A 27,408-nucleotide genomic window follows, 5' to 3' on the forward strand; every position below is an offset into this window, starting at 1 on the left:
TGGCTCTCTCGCACCCATTTCAGCAAACTGGTAGTACCTGCTCTATTAAAGCAAACTAAAGCCGAAGTTGTCAATGAATTGGCCAATGCACCCCGTGTTTTGCTTAATACAGCTGGATGGACCTCCAGGGCTACAGAGAGCTACTTAATAGTGATAGCCCATCCAATTCCCCCGGCGTGGGAAACGAGAAGTACCATGCCTCAGACACGCCCCCTTTATGAGAGTCACATATTTTTCTCTTTGTAAGATAACATTATACAATATCTTAGCCATGTTTACACATTGATTTCACACGCATATTGCACTTTATTTTAGTGTTGTTCATGAGTAATCGTGTTTTCATTTAAGAAAATACAAAGTGTTGGTATTCCTGATTGTGCCCTCATCATTATGACTCATGATCATACAGTATATGTAAACAGGAATACCAACACTTAATATATTCTTAAATTAACAAATATTTACTGCAGTAACTGTTGGCATTTCATTTTCCCACTGTACCGAAACCAAACCAAACTAGGTTTGGTGAGCTGTTACACCCCTAGTCTGAGCTAAAGCTAATTTCCTACAATTCTACACATATTGCCATGTGTCTTAAAGAAAAAATTGCAGTTTTATAGCTAATCTCATGCTATTCTACACATTTTGCAATGAGGCTGAGAGAATTTAGAATTTTTACAGCTAATTTCCTGTAATTCTAGGGAATCAGCTGCTCATAATAAGGACCTTAATTGGCTGAATACTGAGTGTTATGCTGCGTTTAGACGAGGGACACAAAAAAACTGTCATACCAGTCGGTATAGCGGGACAAGAAAGCAAGAAACAGGGTGACTGCAAAAGCAAGCCAGCACGATGGTATGCGTTGCTGTGGTGATTTCAGTAAACAAACAGGGCAAATCAACATTGAAATATCTGAACTCTGGTGACAAGTCCCGTCTACCATTGTGCTTTTATTGAAAACAATGACATCCGGTTTGCCGTCTACCTCGTACCATCTAAACGCAGCATAAGTTAGAACAAGGTTGGAACAATAGTTCTCCAGAATGATGGTTTGGCCACCCCTGGTCTCAAGGCCATGTCTAGGCCTAACCCATGTCTACCCGGAGTGGGACCTATACAAAGTGCCTGTTTTTGCTCCTGCCCTGCAGCAGTGGACCCACCAGGACAGCAGGTGTCAGTGTAGAGGTACTCCAGGAAGGAGAGGAAGGTGTCAGAGGAGACTCCGTGGATGGGCACCACCCGACTCCGTGCCTCTGCGTACTTCCCGCTGAACATGGCCGCCATGACATCGCAGCGAGCCACCAGGACCGCCCGGTGAGCTGGTAACACACTCCCTGAAACACAGTCTATTTTTAAATATAAACTGGGTGGTTCGAGCCCTGAATGCTGATTGGCTGACAGCAGGGTATATCAGACCGTATACCAAAGGTATGACAATTTATTTTTACTGATCTAATTACGTTGGTAACCAGTGTATAATAGCAATAAGGCACCTCGGGGGTTTGTGGTATATGGCCAATATGCGGAGTGCCTGGACACAGCCCTTGGCCGTGGTATATTGGCCATACACCCCCCCGGGCCTTATTGCTTGAATGTAGTCCTTATTTTACCAGGTTACTTTGCTGAGAACGCATTCTCTATTATACATTCTCCTTGCCAGCAAGGCCTTGGGGAAGAGTTGAGGAGGAGCGGGGTTGAATGATGGTTCAGGTGAAGAGAGAGAGCTTTCGGTAACGTGTTGCTAATCACACTCTGACATACCTCTATTGTAAGGTGGAAGGTTTTTAGTCTCTTCACGATACAGTGGAGGATAATAGCTAAAGCTATTCTCTGTATTTTGTAATTTTCTTGAAAGAAACAGACAAGCCTCTACAGCTTCACATCAGCCAATCACGTCTACCGAATGATCTGCTCATGTACTGTCATGGTGCAAGGCGTAATCAATCTAAAACCATAATAGTTATGAATTGATGCCTTTCCAAACGGGTCGTTTAAATTAACCCAGAGCTTATGACAGCTATAAAGCATGACATAATGGTTGTCTTGAAGTCTGACAGGCATTGTGTCACTGTTATGACAGCCCTCTATAGTTGGGTGCAGCGCAGGTGAAGAACATGCTGCAAAGTGGATACATTTTGAAGTGTCGGGCATATTTAAAAAAATATATATATTTCATTACATGGGTTATTGTAGATGATTGCTTATAAACTTGGAGCTTGGCATCACCCTGCGAGAGAGTTTGTCATAAAAACGATGTACTGTTGCTGCAGCAAAGTCATTTATAAAATTGTGAACATAATATAACATCTGTAAACATAATATTAGGGTGTTTAGTATTTCTAAGCTCTTATAAACAAAACAGAAGAATTGTACAAAATCTGGCATGAATGTCTAAAGCACTGTGACTATTGTATATCAAGTGTACATCATACAAGGCACCGTAAATATGTTGATGGTATTTTTTCTCTGGTGCAATAATGAAATGGACTGACTACCTGAGGGCCCTCAGTGAGGAAATCAGTTAATCATGTGTAATAAAAAAAAGTTGACTTTGTGTATGTACTTGCCTTGCACCATGAAGATGACATCAGAGTAGAGAGGAGAGTTGAAGAGGTTGACCAGAGACTGAGGACCAAGCTGGGCGGGCCGAGCGTTAGGCGTATCCCTGGAGCCCTACACACGCACACGCAAACACACACAGGCACACACAGCGTGGGTTATGTCTGAGGATTCCACCACTGTTGGTATTTACTACCATGAGTGCCATTCATTCTGAGCTTCCATCTCCACCACCCACCCGTGGCATAGAAATAGCCTGTCTACAAGCCTGCCTCAGCAGTGGCCAACTCCACTGTCCCTGCCCTCCCTGCCAAGACCGCTTCAATGGAGCTGGCTAATGCTGAAACAGACTGGCAGGCAGGCTCGCTTCTAGAGCAGTCTGCATATCAAACCCATTGGCTTCATTATGCTGCAGTGATATAACATCGCTCGCATTATGCCAGAGCCTGCTGGTTTATAGTACACAAATCATTGACTTTCAACTGCTTAGTCAATCCTGTAGATGGATTGGAACCAAACGTATGACTTGTATTGAGAAATGATACTTGTAAATGATGAGTGCAGAAGTGACACTTCACTTTTGATGGAACTGAAATAGAAGGAACTCAAGCCTGGTCACCAGATCGAATTATGAACCTGCATGTCACATGTCTCCTGATGTTAAGGCGGCCCACATCCCATTCCCTTTGCTCAATCTGAGAGTAAACATAATCCCAGTTCAATCAATTAGTGCACTGCAAGTACACTGCTTTTGATCAGAGCCACATGTATTGTGTTAAATGGGGGAATAGGGTATAAACCATGGGTCACCTTGTCTCTGCCCAGGAAGGAGCGGACGCGGTCCATGAGTTGAGCCACGGCCAGAGAGTTCTTCAGCTTCTCCCCCACAGCCTCCTGGAGGTGCTCCCACTCCCATGCCCCTGGGTCACACCAGAACCACAGGCACACAAATAACATATATACCACAGCAACAGACAGACTCATATTCAATATATAAACACTCATACCATATACAGTGTATTCGGAAAGTATTCAGACCCATTTTTTCCCACATTTTGTTACGCTACAGCCTTATTCTAAAATGGAATAAATACATTTCTCACACCAATCTACACACAATACTCCATATTGACAAAGCAAAAAAACAGCATTTTAGAAATGTTTGCATTTGTTAAAAAAATTTAAAAATATAAACTTTATTTACATAAGTATTCAGACCATTTGCTATGAGACTCAAAAGTGAGCACAGGTGCATCCTGTTTCCATTGATCATCCTTGAGATGTTTCTACAACTTGATTACCGAGTCCACCTATGGTAAATTCAATTGATTGGACATGATTTGGAAAAGCACTCACCTGTCTATATAAGGTCCCACAGTTGACAGTACATGTCAGAGCAAAAACCAAGCCATGAGGTCAAAGGAATTGTCCGTAGAGCTCCGAGACAGGATTGTGTCGAGGCACAGATCTGGGGGAGGGTACCAAATAATGTCTGCAGCATTCTAGGTCCCCAAGAACACAGTAGCCTCCATCATTCTTAAATGGAAGAAGTTTGGAACAACCAAGACTCTTCCTAGAGCTGGCCGCCCGGTCAAACTGAGCAATCGGGAGAGAAGGGGCTTGGTCAGGGAGGTGACCAAGTACCCGATGGTCACTCTGACAGAGCTCCAGAGTTCCTCTGTGTAGATGGGAGAAACTTCCAGAAGGACATCCATCTCTGCAGCACCCCACCAATCAGGCCTTTATGGCGAGGGGGAAGCCACTTCTCAGTAAAAGGCACATGACAGCCCGCTTGGAGTTTGCCAAAAGGCACCTAAAGGACTCAAGTCTGATGAAACCAAGATTGAATTATTTGGCCTGAATGCCAAGTGTCACGTCTGGAGGAAACTGATCCCTACGGTGAAGCACGGTGGTGGCAGCATCATGCTGTGGGGATGTTTTTCAGCGGCAGGGACTGGGAGACTAGTTAGGATTGAGGGAAAGATGAACGGAGCAAAGTACAGAGATCCTTGATGAAAACCTGCTCCAGAGTGCTCAGGACCTCAAACTGGGGCAAATATTCACCTTCCAACAAGACAATGATCCTAAGCACACAGCCAAGACAACACAGGAGTGGCTTCGGGACAAGTCTCTGAATGACCTTGAACGGCCCAGCCAGAGCCCGGACATGAACCCGATCGAACATCTCTGGAGAGACGTGAAAATAGCCGTGCAGCGACGCTCCCCATCCAGCCTGACAGAGCTTGAGAGGATTTGCAGAGAAGAATTGGAGAAATTCCCCAAGTACTGGTGTGCCAAGCTCGTAGCATCATACCCAAGAAGACTTGAGGCTGTAATCGCTGCCAAATGTGATTCAACAAAGTACTGAGTAATGGGTCTGAATACTTATGTAAATTTGATATTTACGTTTTTTATTTTTATACATTTGCAAAAATATCTAAAAACCTGTTTTTGCTTTGTCATTATGGGGTATTGTGTGTATATTGATGAGGACAACAAAACTATTTAAATGTTGAAAAAGTCAAGGGGTCTGAATATTTTCCGAATGCACTGTATATCATAGAAACACTATAATACTCATATATATATATATATATATATACACACTACCAGTCAAAAGTTTTAGAACACCTACTCATTCTTTCTTTATTTCTACTATTTTCTACATTGTAGAATACTAATGAAGACATCAAAACTCACATAACACATATGGAATCATGTAGTAACCAAAAAAGTGTTAAACAAATCAAAATATATTTTATATTTGAGGTTCTTCAAATAGCCACCCTTTGCCTTGATGACAGCTCAGCTTCATGAGGTAGTCACCTGGGATGCATTTCAATTAACGGGTGTGCCTTCTTAAAAGTAATTTTATATATATATATATATTATATATTTTTTTTTTATATCAAAAACATACAATATACTTGAAGCCGCTCAACAACTACACCACACCAGTCATCCAACAGACTCCCATTCAGAGCGACACACAGAAGCATCCAGGGTCAACACCCTGCTCAAGGGCACGTCAACAGATCTCCCACAAGGCCAAAAAAAACAGGGCTGCGAACCCTCTAAGATCCCCCCCACAGTTCCCCATAGCTGTCCCTCAACCATCCGAGACCCCTCCCAGAGTAACCCCCTCCCCCCAAGAAGGAAAGAAGAAAATGTATATATATATTTTTTTAATTATTCCATTCCCCACTCCCAAGATCCCCCCCCCCCCCCCCCAATGCACCAACAACCAAGAAAATGAACTCATGAGAAAAAGACAAAAGAACACAAAACAACAATGTAAAAAAAAAAAGCTAAGGACATTAAGGACAACTAAAATCATAACAGCAAGGCCAACTGTATCTGTTTGAGTGCATATCTGGCACTATTTACATGTGTGTCCGTGTATGTGTGTATTTCAATGAAAGTGTGTGTATATGCATGTGTACAAACACCTGCACGGCAACAGCCTCAGGTAAACCGGCATTAGCTGTAAAAACACTGCCCTACAGTGTCATTCAAACATACTTTTTATTGTGTTTTATTTTGACTTTATTTTTTATACTTTATTTTTGACCATCATTCTATCTCCTGCCCATCAACTCCACTCCCACTTGTCTCCAATTCCACATCCAAACCCTCGGCTCATCCCACATATCTCTGCTGGCCACCCTCTTCAAATTTCTACACAACATATATCTTTCAACTATGCTGTGATGTTTAATGTACAATTTAAATGTATCTAATCGAATAGAATCCACAGATTGCGAGTTGAAGATAAATACATTTACTAAGAGTATTAGTAATTGACTGACCTGGTCTCTCCAGATCTACTAACAGTACTATTTCTAGGGTCCATTTTAGATCAATGTTATGCATTTTCAGCCATTCCTGAACCTGAGACCAGAAACGGGCTGCCTGAGGGCAATAACAAAATAAATGTTCTATTGATTCTGTATCCTCACAACAAAATCTGCAGAGCTTCGATGATTTTATGCCCCAAATATTCAACATTTTGTTGGTGGCAAGAATTCTATATAATCATTTTAGCTGAAAAGCACAACGTTGTTTTATATATCAACTCGTACCATGGTACATCAAAAATCTCTTCCTAACTATTTTGCAATCTGTATGGCCCAGTTGTCAACATACTGGTCCTCAAATGAAACTGGTATACTTTCCTATTTATGCTATTTTTATTCCTCTGCCAGTTTTGATCCTTTATATTGGGCAGACAGACCAGTTCCCTACCTCCTCCTCCATTTTTGGGGTAAAGCTGTAATCGATTTGGTTGTACTCTTGGGTTGAGCAGACCTTCCTGTACAATTCTGATAACTCCATGAAATACATAACTCTAATTTAAGAACAAAATACCCTTTTCAAACATCTTTCCCATAAATACAGCTATTTTATCAACCAGCACATTTGAGTTCAGCCATAACATCTGTTGTAATATTTGTTCTATCTTTTCAGGGGGATGAAATTGAAATTGTAGCCAGCTCTGCAATGCTTGTTTGAAAAAGAGAGATACCGTGAAAAAAGTATCATTTTCAATTCATCGAAAATGAGACATGGCAATCTGCACAATGGCAAAAAGGCCATTTTTAATGGATGAGCTTTTCTTAGGAATTTACTTGAGAACCATTTAGGGTTCAAGTACAACTTTTGTAGTATTGTTTTTATTGCTATCTACCTGTACTATTAGTTCATGTATTTCTCTTGTTAGTCTTGTCTCTTTAGACACTGAAGCTTTAAGAGACAGGTTTAATGCTTTTATATTTAATAATCTCAACCCACCCAATTCATATTCATTATATAGATAGGCATGCTTTATTTTGTCTGGTTTAGTGTCCCAGATAAAGCGAAATATTTTTTGCTCATATGATTTGAAAAACGAATCATCAGGAGTAGGCAGCACCATAAGTAAGTGTGTAAACTGAGATATGACTAAGGAGATAATCAGGGCAATTTTTCCATAAATAGACAGGTATTTACCTCTCCGTGGTTGCAGGATCATGTCTATTTTTACAAGTTTTCTATTGAAATTCATTGTGGAGAGCTTATGTTTATCTTTTGTGATATGAATACCAAGTATGTCTACTTTACCGTCAGCCCATTTTATAGGTAAACTGCAGGGTAATGTAAAAGTTGTATTTTTTAAAGATTCAATACATAATATTGTGCACTTATCATAATTAGGTTTTACTCCAGAGTGTCCAGAAAAGTTATCTAGATCTTCAATGAGACATTGCAGGGATCTAGCTTGCGGACTTAATATAAAACTTGAGTCATGGACACCTTTGTTTTTAAGCCTTGGATTTCTAATCCTCTACTGTTGTTATTGGATCTGATTTTAATAGCTAACATTTCGATGGCCATAACGAGTAGATATGGTGACAGCGGACACCCTTGTTTAACTCCTCTTGACAATTCAAAACTCTCTGAGAAGTAGCAGTTAGTTACTATTTTACACCTAGGGTTGAAATACATTAATTTGACCCATTTTATAAGAGAATCACTGAAATTGAAAATATCCAGGCATTTATAAATAAAATCCTGTCTTACTTTATCAAATGCCTTTTCAAAATCTGCTATAAATACCAGGGCCGGCTTCTTAGATGTTTCATGATGTTCTATTATTTCTAGTAGTTGTTGTATATATCTCCAATGTATCGTCCATGTAAAAAACCTGTCTGATCAGGATGAACAATACCTGGTAAAAACCCTTTTAATTCTGAGTGCTATGCATTTCACTAGTATTTTTGCATCACAACATTGAAGTGTAAGGGGCCTCCAGTTTTTTTAGATAGACTGGATCTTTATATTTGCCATCTTGTTTTAATAATAGTGAAATCAGACCTTCCTGCTGAGTACCTGACAGACTACCATTTCTATAGGAAAAGTTAAAACAATCTAACAATGGAGCTATTAGTATATCAAAAAAGACTTGATATACCTCTACCGGTATGCCATCAAGCCCAGGGTTTTTTTTCAGACTGAAATGATTTAATAGTCTCAAAAAGTTATTCCTCTGTAATTTGGCCTTTGCACTGATCTTTCAGTACATTTGTTAATTTTCAATTTTTGTATTATTTGGAAAGAATTCCTTACCGTAATGTTCATTCAGTGCAAGAGGATGAGATGGAAAAGAGAACATCTGCTTAAAGTATTTAGCTTCCTATTTTAAAATATAATTCAGAGAATCATAGATGACTCCGTCTTCAGTAACAAGTTTCTGCAAATTCTTTTTGTTGGCGTTCCTGTGTTGGAGATTCAGGAAGAATTTTGTGCATTTTTCTCCATATTCCATCCGGTTTGCTTTATTTTTGTAATAGATTACATTAGATTGTTATTGAATAAGTTCCTCATGTTCCTTTTGTTTTTCCTCTAATTTATGTTGTATCGTTTTTATTGCAATCTACCTGTACTATTAGTTCATGTATTTCTCTTGTTAGTCTTGTCTCTTTAGACAGAAACTGCTTTTTTATTGATTAATATTGAATTGAATGACCTCTGAAGGTACATTTTAAAGGTATCCCAAACAATAAGTGGATTTGCTGTTCCTATATTATACTGGAAAAATTCAGTTATACATTATTTTGTCATAGTTAAAAATAAGTTGTACTCTAGTAAACTTTGATTCAATTTCCAATATCCCCGTCCACGTGGAAATTCTATAAGAGTTATGTGAAGGCTAATTAGATGATGATCCGATCGCATTCTGTCTCCTATTACATTTTTTTTAACCTTTGATGAAAGAGACAAGAAAGTATTCAAGATGACTAGCTTGATTAAGTCTCCTCCATGTATATCTCACTAGGTCGGGTTTTTTTAGTCTCCAAATATCCACTATTTCCACTATCCACTATTTACCATAATGATTTGATTGTTGCCTGTAAGTTCAATACATTGGTATAAATATTTTCGAAGAAGTATGGATCATCCTGATTTGGACCATATAGATTAATGAGCCAAATCTCTTTATCGTCCACTTTCATATTAACAAAGATCCACCTTCCTTGCGAATCATTCCTAACTATTTGCACCTTCAGATCAACATTTTTGTTAATTAATATCATCACACCTTTTGAGTTCCTTTGTCCATGACAGAAAATTATTTCACCACCCCATTCCTTTTTCCACACAATTTCATCTAAGGATGTAGAGTGAGTTTCCAATAAACAGTATATGTTATATTCCTTTTCTTTTAGCCACGTAAAGACTGATCTTTTTTTATAATTTGCTAAACCATTACAATTATGACTGGCTATACTTATTTCATCCCTTACCATAACTAAATACTATTCTCAGTCTAAATTGACCATAATTAGTGCTTGTAAAGTTACTGCCATGTAAAGTTACTGAGGTATTATGACGGTCAAAACTAGAGCTTTCAAATGTCTGATATTTAAAATTTAAGAAATAGGTTCTAACAATATATGTAGCAGTTTTGTTTTAATCAAAAGTAACAAACCGGGTGTTTTCCAGCATACAGTGTTCAGCTGTGCACTCCGATGACGTGTGATGTTAATTTGTGGAATTTATTTCCTTCTTAATGCGTTTGAGAAAGAACAGCTGAAATAAGCAAAGAGAAACGACAGTTCATCATTACTATAAGACATGAAGATCAGTCAATGCGGAACATTTCAAGAACTTTTAAAGTTTCTTCAAGTGCAGTCGCAAAAAACCATCAAGTGCTATGATGAAACTGGCTCTCATGAGGACCTCTGCTGCAGAGGATACGTTTATTAGAGTTACCAGCCTCAGAAATTGCAGCCCAAATAAATGCTTCACAGACTTCAAGTAACAGACACATCTCAACATCAACTGTTCAGAGGAGACTGTGTGAATCTTTCTTTGAATCTACCTTTGACTCATTTCTCTCTGCCTCCTTCTTTCCACTCCTCTCCTCTTTTGACCTCACCCTCTCACCGTCCCCCCCTACTCACAAGGCAGGCAATACGCTTGACCTCATCTTTACTAGATGCTGTTCTTCTACTAATCTCACTGCAACCCCCCTCCAAGTCTCCGACCACTACCTTGTATCCTTTTCCCTCTCGCTCTCCTCCAACACTACTCACTCTGCCCCTACTCAGATGGTATTGCGCCGTCGCAACCTTCGCTCTCTCTCCTGCTACTCTCTCCTCTTCCATCCTATCATCTCTTCCCTCTGCTCAATCCTTCTCCAACCAATCTCCTGATTCTGCCTCCTCAACCCTCCTCTCCTCCCTTTCTGCATCCTTTGACTCTCTATGTCCCCTATCCTCCCGGCCGGCTCGGTCCTCCCCTCCTGCTCCGTGGCTTGACGACTCATTGCGAGCTCACAGAACAGGGCTCCGGGCAGCCGAGCGGAAATGGAGGAAAACTAGCCTCCCTGCGGACCTGGCATTTTTTCACTCCCTTCTCTCCACATTTTCTTCCTCTGTTTCTGCTGCTAAAGCCACTTTCTACCACTCTAAATTCCAAGCATCTGCCTCTAACCCTAGGAAGCTCTTTACCACCTTCTCCTCCCTCCTGAATCCTCCTCCCCCCCACTCCTCCCTCTCTGCGGATGACTTTGTCAACCATTTTGAAAAGAAGGTTGACGACATCCGATCCTCGTTTAAGTCAAACGACACCGCTGGTCCTGCTCACATTGCCCTACCCTATGCTTTGACCTCTTTCTCCCCTCTCTCTCCAGATGAAATCTTGCGACTTGTGATGGCCGGCCACCCAACAACCTGCCCGCTTGACCCTATCCCCTCCTCTCTTCACCAGACCATTTTCCGGAGACCTTCTCCCTTACCTCACCTCGCTCATCAACTCATCCTTGACCACTGGCTACGTCCCTTCCGTCTTCAAGAGAGCGAGAGTTGCACCCCTTCTCAAAAAACCTACACTCGATCCCTCCGATGTCAACAACTACAGACCAGTATCCCTTCTTTCTTTTCTCTCCAAAACTCTTGAGCGTGCCGTCCTTGGCCAGCTCTCTTGCCATCTCTCTCAGAATGACCTTCTTGATCCAAATCAGTCAGGTTTCAAGACTGGTCATTCAACTGAGACTGCTCTTCTCTGTGTCACGTAGGCTCTCCGCACTGCTAAAACTAACTCTCTCTCCTCTGCTCTCATCCTTCTAGACCTATCTGCTGCCTTTGATACTGTGAACCATCAGATCCTCCTCTCCACCCTCTCTGAGTTGGGCATCTCCGGCGCGGCTCACTCTCGGATTGCGTCCTACCTGACAGGTTGCTCCAACCAGGTGGCGTGGCGAGAATCCGTCTCCGCACCACGTGCTCTCACCACTGGTGTCCCCCAGGGCTCTGTTCTAGGCCCTCTCCTATTCTCGCTATACACCAAGTCACTTGGCTCGGTCATATCCTCACATGGTCTCTCCTATCATTGCTACGCAGACGACACACAATTAATCTTCTCCTTTCCCCCTTCTGATAACCAGGTGGCGAATCGCATCTCTGCATGTCTGGCAGACATATCAGTGTGGATGACGGATCACCACCTCAAGCTGAACCTCGGCAAGACGGAGCTGCTCTTCCTCCCGGGTAAGGACTGCCCGTTCCATGATCTCGCCATCACAGTTGACAACTCCATTGTGTCCTCCTCCCAGAGTGCTAAGAGCCTTGGCGTGACCCTGGACAACACCCTGTCGTTCTCCGCTAACATCAAGGCGGTGACCCGATCCTGTAGGTTCATGCTCTACAACATTCGCAGAGTACGACCCTGCCTCACACAGGAAGCGGCGCAGGTCCTAATCCAGGCACTTGTCATCTCCCGTCTGGATTACTGCAACTCGCTGTTGGCGGGGCTCCCTGCCTGTGCCATTAAACCCCTACAACTCATCCAGAACGCCGCAGCCCGTCTGGTGTTCAACCTTCCCAAGTTCTCTCACGTCACCCCGCTCCTCCGCACACTCCACTGGCTTCCAGTTGAAGCTCGCATCTGCTACAAGACCATGGTGCTTGCCTACGGAGCTGTGAGGGGAACGGCACCTCCATACCTTCAGGCTCTGATCAGTCCCTACACCCAAAGAAGGGCACTGCGTTCATCCACCTCTGGCCTCCCTACCTCTGCGGAAGCACAGTTCCCGCTCAGCCCAGTCAAAACTCTTCGCTGCTCTGGCACCCCAATGGTGGAACAAGCTCCCTCACGACGCCAGGACAGCGGAGTCAATCACCACCTTCCGGAGACACCTGAAACCCCACCTCTTTAAGGAATACCTGGGATAGGATTAAGTAATCCTTCTACCCTCCCCCCCAAAAAAGATATAGATGTACTATTGTAAAGTGGTTGTTCCACTGGATATCATAAGGTGAATGCACCAATTTGTAAGTCGCTCTGGATAAGAGCGTCTGCTAAATGACGTAAATGTAAATGTGAATCAGCCCTTCGTGGTCGAATTGCTGCAAAGAAACCACTACGAAAGGACACCAATAAGAAGAAGAGACTTGATTGGGCCAAGAAACACGAGCAATTGACATTAGACCGGTGGAAATGGGTCTTTTGGTCTGGAGTCCAAATTGGAGATTTGTGTGGGTGAACGGATGATCGCCGCATGTGTTTTTCCCCACTGTAAAGCATGGAGGAGGAGGTGTTATGTATGGTGTGGGGGTGCTTTGCTGGTGACACTGTCTGTGATTTATTAAAAATTCGAGGCACACTTAACCTGTTAGGGCTAGGGGGCAGTATTTACACGGCCGGATAAAAAAAACGTACCAGATTTAATCTGGTTATTACTACTGCCCAGAAACTAGAATATGCATATAATTATTGGCTTTGGATAGAAAACACCCTAAAGTTTCTAAAACTGTTTGAATGGTGTCTGTGAGTATAACAGAACTCATATGGCAGGCAAAAACCTGAGAAGATTCTGTACAGGAAGTACCCTCTCTGACCATTCCTTGGGCTTCTTGGCTCTGTTTATTGAAAACTTAGGATCTTTGCTGTAACGTGACACTTCCTACGGCTCCCATAGGCTCTCAGAACCCGGGAAAAAGCTGAATGATGTAATTCCAGCCCCTGACTGAAAAACATTATCGCCTTTGGTAAGTGGTCTATCAGAGGACCATCAGACTGACGCTCGTGCACAAGGTGACCCCATGTTTTTATTTTCTCTCTCTTTGAACGTAAACACGCTTTCCCGGTTGGAATATTATCGCTTTTTTACGAGAAAAATGGCATAAAAATTGATTTTAAACAGCGGTTGACATGCTTCGAAATACGGTAATGGAATATTTAGAATTTTTTTGTCACGAAACGCGTCGTGCGCGTCACCCTTCTTTACACTTCGGATAGTGTCTTGAACGCACGAACAAAACAGAGGATATTTGAACATAACTATGGATTATTTTGAACCAAACCAACATTTGTTATTGAAGTAGAAGTCCTGGGAGTGCATTCTGACGAAGAACAGCAAAGGTAATAACATTTTTCTTATAGTAAATCTGACTTTGGTGAGGGCTAAACTTGGTGGGTGTCTAAATAGCTAGCCCTGTGATGCCGGGCTATCTACTTAGAATATTGCAAAATGTGCTTTCACCGAAAAGCTATTTTAAAATCGGACATAGCGAGTGCATAGAGGAGTTCTGTATCTATAATTCTTAAAATAATTGTTATGTTTTTTGTGAACGTTTATCGTGAGTAATTTAGTAAATTCACCGGAAGTTTGCGGGGGGTATGCTAGTTCTGAACGTCACATGCTAATGTAAAAGCTGTTTTTTGATATAAATATGAACTTGATTGAACAAAACATGCATGTATTGTATAACATAATGTCCTAAGATTGTCATCTGATGAAGATCATCAAAGGTTAGTGCTGCATTTAGCTGTGGTTTGGGTTTATGTAACATTATATGCTAGCTTGAAAAATGGGTGTCTGATTATTTCTGGCTGGGTACTCTGCTGACATAATCTAATGTTTTGCTTTCGTTGTAAAGCCTTTTTGAAATCGGACAGTGTGGTTAGATTAACGAGAGTCTTGTCTTTAAAATGGTGTAAAATAGTCATATGTTTGAGAAATTGCAGTAATAGCATTTCTAAGGTATTTGAATAACGCGCCACAGGATTCCACTGGCTGTTACGTAGGTGGGACGAAATCGTCCCACTGGCCCTAGAGAAGTTAACCAGCATAGCTACCACAGCAATCCGCAGCGATACGCCATCCCATCTGGTTTGGGCTTAGTAGGACTGTCATTTATTTTTCAACAGATCAATGACCCAACACACCTCCAGGCTGTGTAAGAGCTATTTTACCAAGAAGGAGAGTGATGGAGTGCTGCATCAGATGACCTGATCTCCACAATCCCCGACCACAACCAAATTGAGATGGTTTTGGATGAGTCGGACCGCTGAGTGAAGGAAAAGCAGCCAACAAGTGCAAGGCATATGTGGGAACTCCTTCAAGACTGTTGGAAAATCATTCCAGGTGAAGCTGGTTGAGAGAATGCCAATAGTGTGCAAAGCTGTCATCAAGGCAAAGGGTGGCTATTTGAAGAATCTCAAATATAAAATATATTTTGATTTGTTTAACACTTTTTTGGTTACTACATGATTCCATATGTGTTCTTTCATAGTTTTGATGTCTTCACTATTATTCTACAATGTAGAAAATAGTACAAATAAAGAAAAACCCTTGAATGAGTAGGTGTTCTAACACTTTTGACCGATGCGGCAAAGAGGTCAATGGAACGCAGACCATTAGGGAAATAAATTGGTGCCCATTAAAAAAATCTGATCTAACAAAGTGGATATTCCTCAAATCCGTCATGATGTCAGTGTTCTAACAAGCCCACAACGTGGTTACTAAAATCTGATTTGGAAATATATTCCTTTTGCTAAATGCTAACTCCAGTTCATGTAAGCTGGTAGCATGGCTAGCCATATAGAAATGGGAAGTGGTAGTTGGAGTCTTTTGTAAGTGTAATGCAGTTGACTGGTAACAATGACGTGGACATGTACTGTTGTTGACATCCATATCAGCATTATACTCTGATCTTTACCCCAAAATAGTGTGAATACACATAAACATTAGCCTTAATGCTAATTTTGCTGGGCGGCAATAAGGAGATTCAGAATCTTTCCCACACGGCGGGACGCGTGAGGGGCGTTTCCATTGTTTTGTCCGAGTTCGATTAAAAATATCAACGCATGTACAGTGGCAAGAAAAAATATGTGAACCCTTTGGAATTACCTGGATTTCTGCATGAATTGGTCATGAAATTTCATCTGATCTTCATCTAAGTCACAACAATAGACAAACACAGTCTGCTTAAACTAATAACACAAACAATTATATGTTTTCTTGTCTTTATTGAACACACCATGTAAATATTCACAGTGCAGGGTGGGAAAAGTATGTGAACCCTTGGATTTAATAACTGGTTGACTCTCCTTTGGCAACAATAACCTCAACTAAACATTTTCTGTAGTTGTGGATCAGACCTGCACAACGATCAGATGGAATTTTGGACCGTTCCTCTTTACAAAACTGTTTTAGTTCAGCAATATTCTTGGGATGTCTGGTATGAACCGCTCTCGAGGTCATGCCACAGCATCTCAATCATGTTGAGGTCCAGAAGGCGTATTTTCTTCTGTTGAAGCCATTGTGTTGTTGATTTACTTCTCTGTTTTGGGTCGTTGTCCTGTTGCATCACCCAACTTCTGTTGAGCTTCAATTGGCGGACAGATAGCCTTACATTCTCCTGCAAAATGTCTTGATAAACTCAGGAATTCATTTTTCTGTAGATGATAGCAAGCTGTCCAGGCCCTGAGGCAGCAAAGCAGCCCCAAATCATGATGCTCCCTCCACCATACTTTTCAGTTGGGATGAGGTTTTGATGTTGATGTGCTGTGCCTTTTTTTCTCCACACATAGTGTTGTGTGTTCCTTTCAAACAACTCAATTTTAGCTTAATCTGTCACAGAATATTTTGCCAGTAGCGCTGTGGAACATCCTGGTGCTCTTTTGTGAACTTCAGACATGCAGCAATGTTTTTTTTTGGACAGCAGTGGCTTCTTCCGTGATGTCCTCCAATGAACACTATTCTTGTTTAGTGTTTTACGTGTCGTAGACTCGTCAAAAGATATGTTAACATATTCCAGAGATTTCTATAAGTCTTTAGCTGACACTAGGATTCTTCTTAACTTCATTGGGCATTCTGCGCTGTGCTCTTGCAGTCACCTTTGCAGGACGGCCACTCCTAGGGAGAGTAGCAACAGTGCTGAATTTTCTCCATTTATAGACAATTTGTCTTACCGTGGACTGATGAACATCAAGGCTTTTATAGATACTTTTGTAACCCTTTCCAGCTTTATGCAAGTCAATAATTCTTAATCTTAGGTCTTCTGAGATCTCTTTTGTTCAAGGCATGGTTCACATCAGGCAATGCTTCTTGTGAATAGCAAACTCAAATTTTGTGAGGGTTTTTTATAGGGCAGCTCTAACCAACCATCTCCAATCTCGTCTCATTGATTGGACTCCTGGGTAGTTGACTCCTGACTCCAATTAGCTTTTGGAGAAGTCATTAGCCTAGGGGTTCACATACTTTTTCTAACCTACACTGTGAATGTTTAAATTATGTATTCAATATAGACAAGAAAAATACTTTGTGTGTTATTAGTTTAAGCACACTGTGTTTGTCTATTGTTGTGACTTAGATGAAGATAGGGTCAAATGTTATGACCAATTTATACAGAAATCCAGGTAATTCCAAAGGGTTCACATACTTTTTCTTGCCACTGTATACCGCAGAAACAGACAGACTCATATACAGTATTATGAGTCTGTATACAAACCATTAAGAACACCTGCTCTTTCCATGACAGACTGACCAGGTGAAAGCCATGATCCCTTATTGATGTCACTTCACTTCAATCAGTGTAGATGAAGGGGAAGAGACAGGTTAAAGAAGGATTTTTAAGTCTTGAGACAATTGAGACATGGATTGTGCATGTGTGCCATTCAGAGGGTGAATAGGCAAGACAAAATATTTAAGTGCCTTCAAACGGGGTATAGTAGTAGTTGCCAGGCGCACCGGTTTGTGTCAAGAACTGCAATACTGCTGGGTTTTTCACGCTCAACAGTTTTCTGTGTGTCTCATGAATGGTCCACTACCCAAAGAACATCCAGTCAACTTGACACAACTTGTGTTTTCACCAACTGACTTGTTTACGGATAAAAATCAGTGTGCGATGACATAGTGCAGACAAAATGTACTTTTTCGCTTACATTTTCATCTACTGAAAACAAATCTACATTTCAATATGTTTCCATCGCATTTTCAACTCTACCGATAGTTTTGTCACAAAAACTGTTGCGTAAAATAGCATATGGGCCTATTCTAGTCTTGACACATGCATTCTAGACAACAGCTCGCAGATACAGTGCGGGTAGGCTGTGCGGATAGTCTAAATGATGAGATTATTATGGATAAGAGCGAGAATATTTATTTGTCAAATGGCAGTCAAGCTTCGATCATCATGTCACCAGAATGAAATTGTACCGAAACTTCCATCACTCGCATAAAAACTGTGGACAGAAACATGGTTATTGACTCAAATATAAACAACTTTGTGTACTCTCTCTCATATAACATAATATTGTAGGAACACCAATGCAAATACAAAAAGATCCACAGAGTCGCATATGAGTCACACTCATAACTACATCACGGTGGCCTACTTTTCAGAAAGTACCTGCGAGAAAGAAAAAACATTGATCGCGAGTTAGTATCCCAAGGAAAAGGCAGAAAACCCTTTCAATTAGCATATTCCTTGAAATCATCAAACAACAGTCCTTCAGGCAGCCTTGAAGGTTGAAGGGGTGGGTGGAGTATTCCTTCATATACGAAGGCAAACAGACCATTGCAGCAGGAGGAGGTGAGTTATAGGGGTATTAGCTCATCACTTTTTATGGAGGTACTTTAGCTGATACAAGGATTAATTTAAACACCCAGCGCAGGGTAATATCCCACAAACACCTCATTCAGGAGATTAATTCCAAGCTGTGACATAAAGCTTTCTCGCTGAAAATCAACTGCTGAAATTTCCTAAAAGACAATGGTAGGTCGACTCAAGGAAAAGGTTAATTGGTTAGTTTGGTTCACAATGCAGGGTAAATGGAGGGTAAAATCATCTTAATTAAACACTGATGATCTTTATGTGGTACCATGACTAAGCACAGCCAACACACACACACACATACACAATGGAGACTACGGATAGAGTCATAGCAGTATGATTCATACATACAGTGATGGGAAATGATCCACTGCAAATGATTGCACCCACCAAAGCAGACATTAGCTCACTTAGCTAAAGCCTCGCTCTCTAGTGCTGATCCACATGCTTAAAGCACTTGGCACTTTAACTTTGAAATTTAAGCTTGTTTCAAAACGACAGCACTGAAAACCAGTAGTTTACCTCGGTAGAGGAACATGAGTGTCTCCCATAGACACAGGCACAGCAGTGGGTCCTTCACCACCAGGCGCGATAGCCGTCCGGCAAGATGCCCGTCGGGCCGTGACCCGTCCTCCATGCCCAGGCCCCCATCCCAGGTGGAGAGCAGCGATGGGGGGCCTCCATCCCCCCGGCCGTCCCCCCGGCAGGCGCAGCGCGATATGGGCCTCTCCCTGGCCTTGGGGCCCAGTAGCAGCTGTCTGAAATAGGGACTGACAGCACAGAGCACAGCGGCGTGCCCCCAGCCCAGTTCCTTGCCAGAGTCCCCGGAGTAGAAGGCCACGTCGGCGAACTGGCCGCCACGCTCCAGCAGCCACTGTAGGTCCTTAGAGAAGCTGGACTCCTCCACTCGGATGGGGGGAAGACGCGCTGAAGGGATGGAGTGAGAGATGGGTTCAGGAAAGGGGGAGTCGTGGGAGAAAAGGGAAGAGAGGAGATGTTGGAATGACAGAGAGGAGAGTAAAAGCACAGAGGGAAAATGGGAGGAGTAAGTGTCAACATCGTTACGTATGTGGCTCCGATGGAATAAAAATGGGGAAGGTTAGCGAGAGAGAGATCAAGAGAAAGAAACAGAGACAGAAAAATAATGGAGGGGAGAAGGTTGAAAGAGGGGCCGAAAGAATAAAGGATTGATGAGAAAAAAGAGGGAGAACAGAAAGATGATCAGACAGTTAGCTTAGGGAGTTGGGCGTGGGAACGAGGGATGAGGGAAAAGCAGAGAGTATTAAATAGAAGGTAAACAGAGCGAGAGAGTGTGAAAGTATGTAAATCACTGTTCTATTATAAACCTATTTATGCTTAATCCATGCTGTACCCCTGTGCACCTCATCACTTTTTTATGGCCACTCTGTTTTAGCCTGGTATACAGGCAAGGCTGTCCAGGAATCAATGCACTTCATATTTCATGGACTGTGCACTATAAGGAGAGAAAGTTAAGTAGTTGGACGGGCACCAGCCAAGCCAGCCCACCCACGCACCCACTTTGGCAATGTTGCTCTTATCTGTCAATCACCAGGTAAAAGTTCATCAGACATAGCGGCTAAAAGGCAAGGCTGCTATATTCAGTATGTTAACTGTAGCTTAGCCGTGTGTTCGTATTTTTATTTTAGATTTTTTTTTGTCATTTCTGCCCCCTTTTTCTCCCCAATTTCATGATCACGATCTTATTTCATCGCTGCAACTCCCCAACGGGCTCAGGAGAGGCGAAGGTCGAGTCATGCGTCCTCCGAAGCACGACCCACCAAGCCGCATCTCTTAACACCCACTCGCTTAAACCGGAAGCCAGCTGCACCAATGTGTTGAAGGAAACATCGTTCAACTGGCGACCGAAGTCAGCCTGCAGGCGCCCGGCCCGTCACAAGGAGTCGCTAGAGTGCGATGAGCCAAGTAAAGCCCCCCGGCCAAACCCTCCCCTAACCTGGACGACGCTGGGTCAATTGTGCGCCACCCTATGGGACTCCCGGTCACGGCTGGCTTAACCGTGTGTTCTATTTCTGTGTCCATGAACACAGATAGGTGTAAAATTTGTAATAACACATTTACAGGAATAAAGAATAAAATAATGAACACTATAGTGTGAAGGGCTGACTAACAGATGATTCGAAACTTTGATAAAGCAATGAAAGTCTATATTTAGTAAAGGAAGAAAGTGGTCCACTGTTTGCTACACCAAAATGTGATCTTCTATTGAAGTGACAACGTTTCAACAATGTTTCAACCAACATGATATGATCTTCGTCACTTGAGTATTGTAGTACTATCACTAAGCTTCACTAACTGTTCTTTAGGAGCAGCAAACGGTGAGTCTGTATTCATTTTCATTGCTTTATTCGTCAGCTCCTGTGGCATGTTTGGATGTGTGCAATTACTCTCTTTTCATAGTTCAAAATTAAGCCCATAAACCCAAAATAGCCCTGGCGTTCTCATCTCAGATCTCACAGACTTTGGATCCATGCAATAATAAATCCCCAAAAGTAATGAATCTACTATATTGGAGCAATTGTCGAAGAAATCTTAACACTATTCCACTAATCTGTGTCTGCTATCGATTTAGTTAAAATTTAAACTGTGAATTTGGTTGGTTATTAAAGAGTCACATACAGTTGGCTGATTTAAAAATGTTAAATATAATTTAACTTAACAATAATATCTAGTAGCATGTTAACAACAACAGCAGCATGTGCAGAGAGAACAAGAAAGGGTTGACAATTGAACCCTGAGGAACACCACAAGTAAAGTTGATACCATACAAAGACACATATAAATTATTTAAAGCGGCTTCTCATCTTGCATTGCCAGTCTCTCACCTGGCTGTTCCAGATGAGGGGGGTGGGGCTCATTCAGCTTGTTGCCCCGCCTCTTCTCCGGCCTCTCTTTGGCCTTCTGTTTCAAACACTGAATCATGAAGTACTCCAGCTGAATACATACACAAACACACGCTTGTTAGAATAAACCCCCACACACCAATAACACATTTTAATCACATAGCAGCCAGTCCCCATTCTTATCTTCACTAGCACAATGGCCAATAACATAATACTTTGCCATCTGCATCATTGATGATGATTGATAACATAGAACACACCAATCATAAATCACACCATCAAACAATATAATCAGTTAATAACTGGCTGATGCCGACACTCACCACGCTGCCAAAGTAGCGACCCACAAAGACATGGTTCAGGGAGGGCAGCTCCAGGTAAGTGGCCCCCAGGTCCCTAGAGAGCTGCAGGCCCTCACTATGGGGGACACAGCTGCTCCAGTCTGATGCACACAGGGGGCACGTGCAGGGGGGCCCCTCATCTAGACAGTGAGGGGAAAAGGGAAGAGGTGAGTGAGACAGGACAACATTTACCTCCTCTAAACGCACACCCGCAAAAAATAGGTATTACCCACAGAACATATCAAGATTTTCTTTTATCCATCAAAGATATAACCACATAGAGAAATTCAGACAGATTTACAATGCATGCACAGAGGCACACCGTGCATGCGCATACTGTAGCCTATATGCAGAGAGACAGTCAGAGTGCGAGAATATGAAGAGAAAATTACAGGGAAATGGAGGGAGGAGTAAAGAGGTACAGAAACAGCATAAAAGCAGAGAAGGAGCCAGAGGGAGAGAGAGAAAGAGTGGGGCGGTCTGCTCAGTGCCAAATGCAAGGGATAAATCACTCTGCTAATAAAACTACAGGCATAGATTGAAAGCCAGACACTGTCTGTGGTGTGTGTGTGTGTACAGTATGTGACGTGTCCTGCAATGATTCTGCCCTAGGTGGTCTCCTAAACCAAGGCAACAGGAAACACAGCTGTCATTCTCCACATTCATTAGGGGATAGTTTTAGCATAGACAATAAAGCAGTGACAAAACGACACAAAAACATAGTGTCAGGTCCACCACTATCCCACAAGGCCCCTCTCTCACCACCAAAGAGTTATCAAATACTATTATCATCTTGCAATGAAGCTCTGGCAAGATCTAAAAGCATCTCACTGAGCTAAAAAGTAACCCATCACGAATGTCCTGGATTTGTTTACACCGCTGAAATGAAAAGGACTTATGGTCACGCATATAGACATTAAAGTGGGCTTGATGGTTAATACTTTGCTAGTTTAATACCACCAACCTGGGCAATGCTACATGTCACATTGTACCACTCAAAATGTACTGTGGTTCTACTTTTGTGTGTGTGTGTGTGTGTGTGTGTGTGTGTGTGTGTGTGTGTGTGTGTGTGTGTGTGTGTGTGTGTGTGTGTGTGTGTGTGTGTGTGTGTCAGGCTTTGGACTTTGCCTACTTCTTTCTTGCACCAAATGATGCTTGTTTTGTTTGTTGTTTTAGCCACAAAGACATTACTCAGAGCCAAAATCCTGGGGCCTGTTTGAGATTGAATCATAAGAGGAGCATCATGCTCTTAACTGAGAGGACAGGGAAAAGACAAATCCACTCCTTCAGCAATTTTCCCTGCTCCTAGAGTATGTAACGTAGCAATCGTTTGGTAAGCCATATTTGTAAAATGTGCAAATGTAAAGCTCAATTAATTAAGACTATTTCAAAAGACTCCAAATTCTGTGATTTTTGGATGATATTAGTTTGGGTTTATTGTATCGTAAAAACAGAGTTATATCAGATGTCATAAACATGGTTGGATGCCATAACCTTTTATGAATGGTGGGAGAGGCCACATAAACAATCATTGTCAGTATTTCTATACTCTAAGTGCTATGAGGCAACCACTGACTGCAACGGAATGTAAGACTGCCAAGCAAAACTTCACCACTTGACTCATGATACAAAATATCATCCTTATTTAACCAGGCAGGTCCATTAAGATTTGTATTTTATTTAAGATGATGACCTGGCATGTGGTAAGTCCATGGTAATACAGCACAAGAAGACACAACACGTCCCAACAGGACAAAATGGTGTTGTGGTCAAGGATAGACCAATGGGATCTCACCGTTTAGGCGGGCGCCCACAGCAACCAAAATGACGGGCACGCCCCAGTGACGTAGCAGGGGGCGGAGTCTAGGGGCATATCCATTGCGCACCTGCTGAAAGGCCAGCTTGTCGTTGATCGAGTACTTGATGACCAGGATATCAGCCTGTTCTAGAACGCTCCGCACACTGGCCCAGTCACTGTCCAACAGATCCTGTCCACACACAGAGTACATACACACGTTTTAAATACTTAATTTGAATCCACAAATCACATTACAGTCGAGGACTCAAACATTTTACAGGACACGGATATATTTTTCTCCAAACTGCTAGGCTGCCCATGACAGCTGACACAGAGCAGTACTTTGCTAGCTGCTTTGCCTTTGTCCAATGCAGTCCTGCAGTCTGAAGGCCACGTACTGTCATGCCCGAGACACCTAAATATCTGCACTACAAGTTTGCACTGATAACCAAGGCTGTTTAAGTGTGACACAAAGGGCTGGTGTTTTTAGTATACAATAAATCAGATCAACATCAAACCAAAATCTTACAAGATAACGTTTGTGGATTTGCACTGTCTGTCACACACTGTCACGTCCTGACCAGCAGATGGAGCTGGTGTAGTAGTTTGGGGGTCAGGACGTGGCAGTCTGGTGTGTGTCTTGTGACTCCTGATCAGGAACAGCTGGGAATCGTTGTTCCTGATTGGGAGTCACATATGTAGGAGTTGTTTGTCACTGGGGTTTGTGGGTAATTGTTTCTTGTTTAGTGTGGTTGCACCTGACAGGACTATTGGCTGTCAGTTTCCGTGTTTTTGTTTTGTATAGTGTTCTTTCCAATTAAATTGAAGGATGAATACTAACTCTGCTGCATTTTGGTCCTTTCCTGAAGACAGCCCTTACACACACACACACATCTTGAATGCGTCAACATTATAGGGCCCGTTTCCCAGATCCAGTTTAAGCCACACCCCCCCCTTAAAAATAACTGTTAATTGCGACTTGTAATCAGTCTCCATCAGACCTGAGAAGAAGTGGTTAGATTTGTTCCACTGCCCTTGCTGAAAACAGATTCGAAATTCAAAACGCGTGTGCACCTCAAGAGCGCTCCTCACACTCAAGGAAGCCATGTAAACAAACACAAACAGTGGCTGGCAGAGTGACTCACTCACTCCTTTATAATGACAATATTCTTCTGACCATACAAATGCATTTTTTCCCCCTGCCTGCTTATTGGACTGGCTTGGCCCCCGATAACCTACATCTGTCTCCACTAATGAAATCTATTCTGAAAGGGAAAAGATTAGCCACCGTTGAGTGAAGACAAAGCTCAGGAAAGGAGACTAACAGTGAAATGCTTACTTTAGGGCCCTTCCCAACAATGCAGCGAGAAACATTTTGAAATAATATAAAAAAGAAATCACCCACTCCAACATCTCCAGAGCCAAAACACACACACACACACTTACCCAGCTAGGGCAGTCCTGCACCACCACAGTGACGTCTCCAAAAACGTGGGACGTGTACTCCATGAAGGCCGGGTTAGACAGGCTGCTCTCCTCAGGCCCTCCGGCTATGGCGCCGTGGCCCAAATAACTCCACAGCAGGCCCCCCTGGAGCTGGCCCTGACCCATGGCCTCTTCTCCTGGCCCCACTCCCCCGGGGCACTCACTGCCCAGCGCAACAATATGAATGGACCTGTAAGCAAAGCACACCAGATGGGGGGGACACAGTCAGGGTCAGACCCATTAGGAACCAGACAAGCAGAGATGGGCTGACAGATAGGGTGTGCTGCCTGGTACACTATGGGGGTAGATAGGGTGAATGTGATGTGTCTCTCAAATGCAGTGTGGGATGCAGCAAAGGAGGGAATTAGGGGGAAGTCGGGGGTGAACGTGTCTCTAATACTGCGCCTGTGAGAGATGCAGCAAGGAGGGAATTAAGAGCCTTTTCCTCTTATTATACATGTCTATCACGGAGACACTGCATCAGGTTGTGTCATTGAGCGAATGACACCGACAGGCGTTGCTCTGTCGGATTTGTTTAGATAAAAAAAACAATTGAGAATTTAATTATTATTATGCAATTATCCTATTCATAGCCCATTATTGGCAAAACATGCGTGGTACAAGCACACAGTAGAAACGCGGGAGGAAAGTAGGCAACCCTGTCTTTTGCATCAATTCATGAGGTGCAGACAGCAACTTACATGGTCACCACGGGTTTCTGCTGGTCAATGCCTTGAACACGTTCTCCCACCGTGCGTTTTCACATGGGTCCGCAGTGAGAGGCTTTTCCGCAATGAGTCCCGAGTATGGGGACGTTAATCCCTCATATCGGTGACTCGCTCCCCGCAACCGCGGTAGGAGAGTTTCACAATCCCGTGTATTTCCTTCTCGTTGTTCATGCATAAAGCAAAACCTCTTACAGTTTACGGTAATGTAAAGGAATGTAAACACTACTGGTTGGATCCAGCCGGCGCCGTGGACTACCACTGCGCTAAAAAAAATAAACAAGTTGTCAATGGCAAAAAATTTTTACAAAAATAAACGACGCGGAGAAACCAGCACCTTCCTGGCACTCATGCCACCGTTTAATCCAATGAAAATTGACGTCGCTGTATAAAACAAAGTCCACTGGGTAGAGAAAAGTGGGGAGGTAATGTACGGAGCGAGCGAGAGAGACTGGGATAGAGCAACAGACCGTGCTGATGGAGAGTGGACGCGCCTGACTCAGCAGCAAACAATACACGCGCGCACGCACGCCAACAGCAGCCCATATCTACATCCACAAATGACGCGCAGCACAAATTGCATTGTTATGTCCTTGCCTCATTAGGCGAACCTCCCCACACACCCACTGTGTTTTCTCCAGACTGTAAAAAAAAAAAAAAAAAATCTCGCCCGTTGGTTAACCTAATCTTATTTATTCTCATTATTCCAGCTCCCATTATTAATTCATGCAAGGGATGGAGTTTTCCAACATTGTCTTAGATTAGCATTATTCAGTAGCTGTGAACACAAATACATTCCAATAACATTTAATTAGGCGGGATAATCTTTAAAACATGGAACATCGACAACGTCGCGAACACTGCTCTATTCTCACTGTAGGCTATTTGACCGCTCCAACATTGTGTCTCTCAGGATCATGTATAACGAATAAGGCTAATTTACTCTCCCAATGTATGGAATTGACTTGCAATACTTTAAGTTTATGACATGATTGCTAATAGGGCCTATACACCAAGACACCATATGCACACCAAGACAGGCTGCCCTATACAATGATAATGACATGATAATGAAGAGGTGTTGAAGTGGGCTGTTATGCTGATTAAGCTTGAGTCGGGTGGAATAATTGGTGTTAGGGTTGATGCAGTGTGATACTGTAGTCGATTCTAATGAGTTATGTGCAGTATAAGTAGAGTCTCTAGGACCTAAGGGGGTTGTTCACTGTGAGGGATGGACCTCAAGACAAGAGGTCTAACTGTAATAGAGGTTGTTCGGTGAACCACGCTCAGATAATAACCTTGCCTGAGTGAGACCTGAAGACTTGCGTTGACTCTCAGAGCTAATGCCTATACAAAAAAACCGATTTGTTATTGTCACATACACCAGATAGGTGCATGTGCTGTTTTACAGGGTCACCCATAGTAGTACAGATCCCCTGGGGCAAATGAGTGCCTTGCTGAAGGGCACATCGACAGACTTTTCACCTTGCTGGCTCTGGTATTCAAACCAGCGACCTTTTGGTTACAGGCCCAACACTCTAACTGCTAGGCTACCGGCTGCCCTTTAGCTCAGTGGGCTAACACAGTCTGAGTCCGCAGTCACAGTGGTGTTCTGACTTATATGTATATCTGCGAAGAAGAAGAGGTCAAAGGGGGGTGAAGTGTAACGTGTTTTGGATTGGGTGATGCGTTTGCTTTAGTTCAGTGTATAGAAGACCATGGTTCCAACCATAGCCG

The 27,408-nt window shown here is 42.6% G+C and overlaps 1 protein-coding gene across 1 annotated transcript in view; it reads right to left on the bottom strand.

The window, feature by feature from the left end:
• Window positions 1-26,273, bottom strand: part of LOC106565190 (rho-related BTB domain-containing protein 3) — a 33,605-nt gene extending 7,332 nt beyond the window's left edge. The window contains exons 1-9 of the mRNA XM_014132042.2: window positions 25,648-26,273; window positions 24,908-25,136; window positions 23,459-23,651; window positions 21,646-21,803; window positions 21,305-21,413; window positions 18,963-19,367; window positions 3,370-3,479; window positions 2,568-2,673; window positions 1,161-1,334 (exon numbers count right to left, since the gene is read on the bottom strand). Of these exons, the coding sequence (XP_013987517.1) occupies window positions 1,161-1,334; window positions 2,568-2,673; window positions 3,370-3,479; window positions 18,963-19,367; window positions 21,305-21,413; window positions 21,646-21,803; window positions 23,459-23,651; window positions 24,908-25,136; window positions 25,648-25,649 (1,486 nt within the window). The 5' untranslated portion in view covers window positions 25,650-26,273. The remainder of the gene's footprint in view (window positions 1-1,160; window positions 1,335-2,567; window positions 2,674-3,369; window positions 3,480-18,962; window positions 19,368-21,304; window positions 21,414-21,645; window positions 21,804-23,458; window positions 23,652-24,907; window positions 25,137-25,647) is intronic.
• Between the last annotated feature and the right edge of the window lie 1,135 nt (window positions 26,274-27,408).

The sequence above is a fragment of the Salmo salar genome, chromosome ssa12 (genome assembly GCF_905237065.1).
Source record: "Salmo salar chromosome ssa12, Ssal_v3.1, whole genome shotgun sequence".
Classification (NCBI taxonomy): Eukaryota; Metazoa; Chordata; class Actinopteri; order Salmoniformes; family Salmonidae; genus Salmo; species Salmo salar.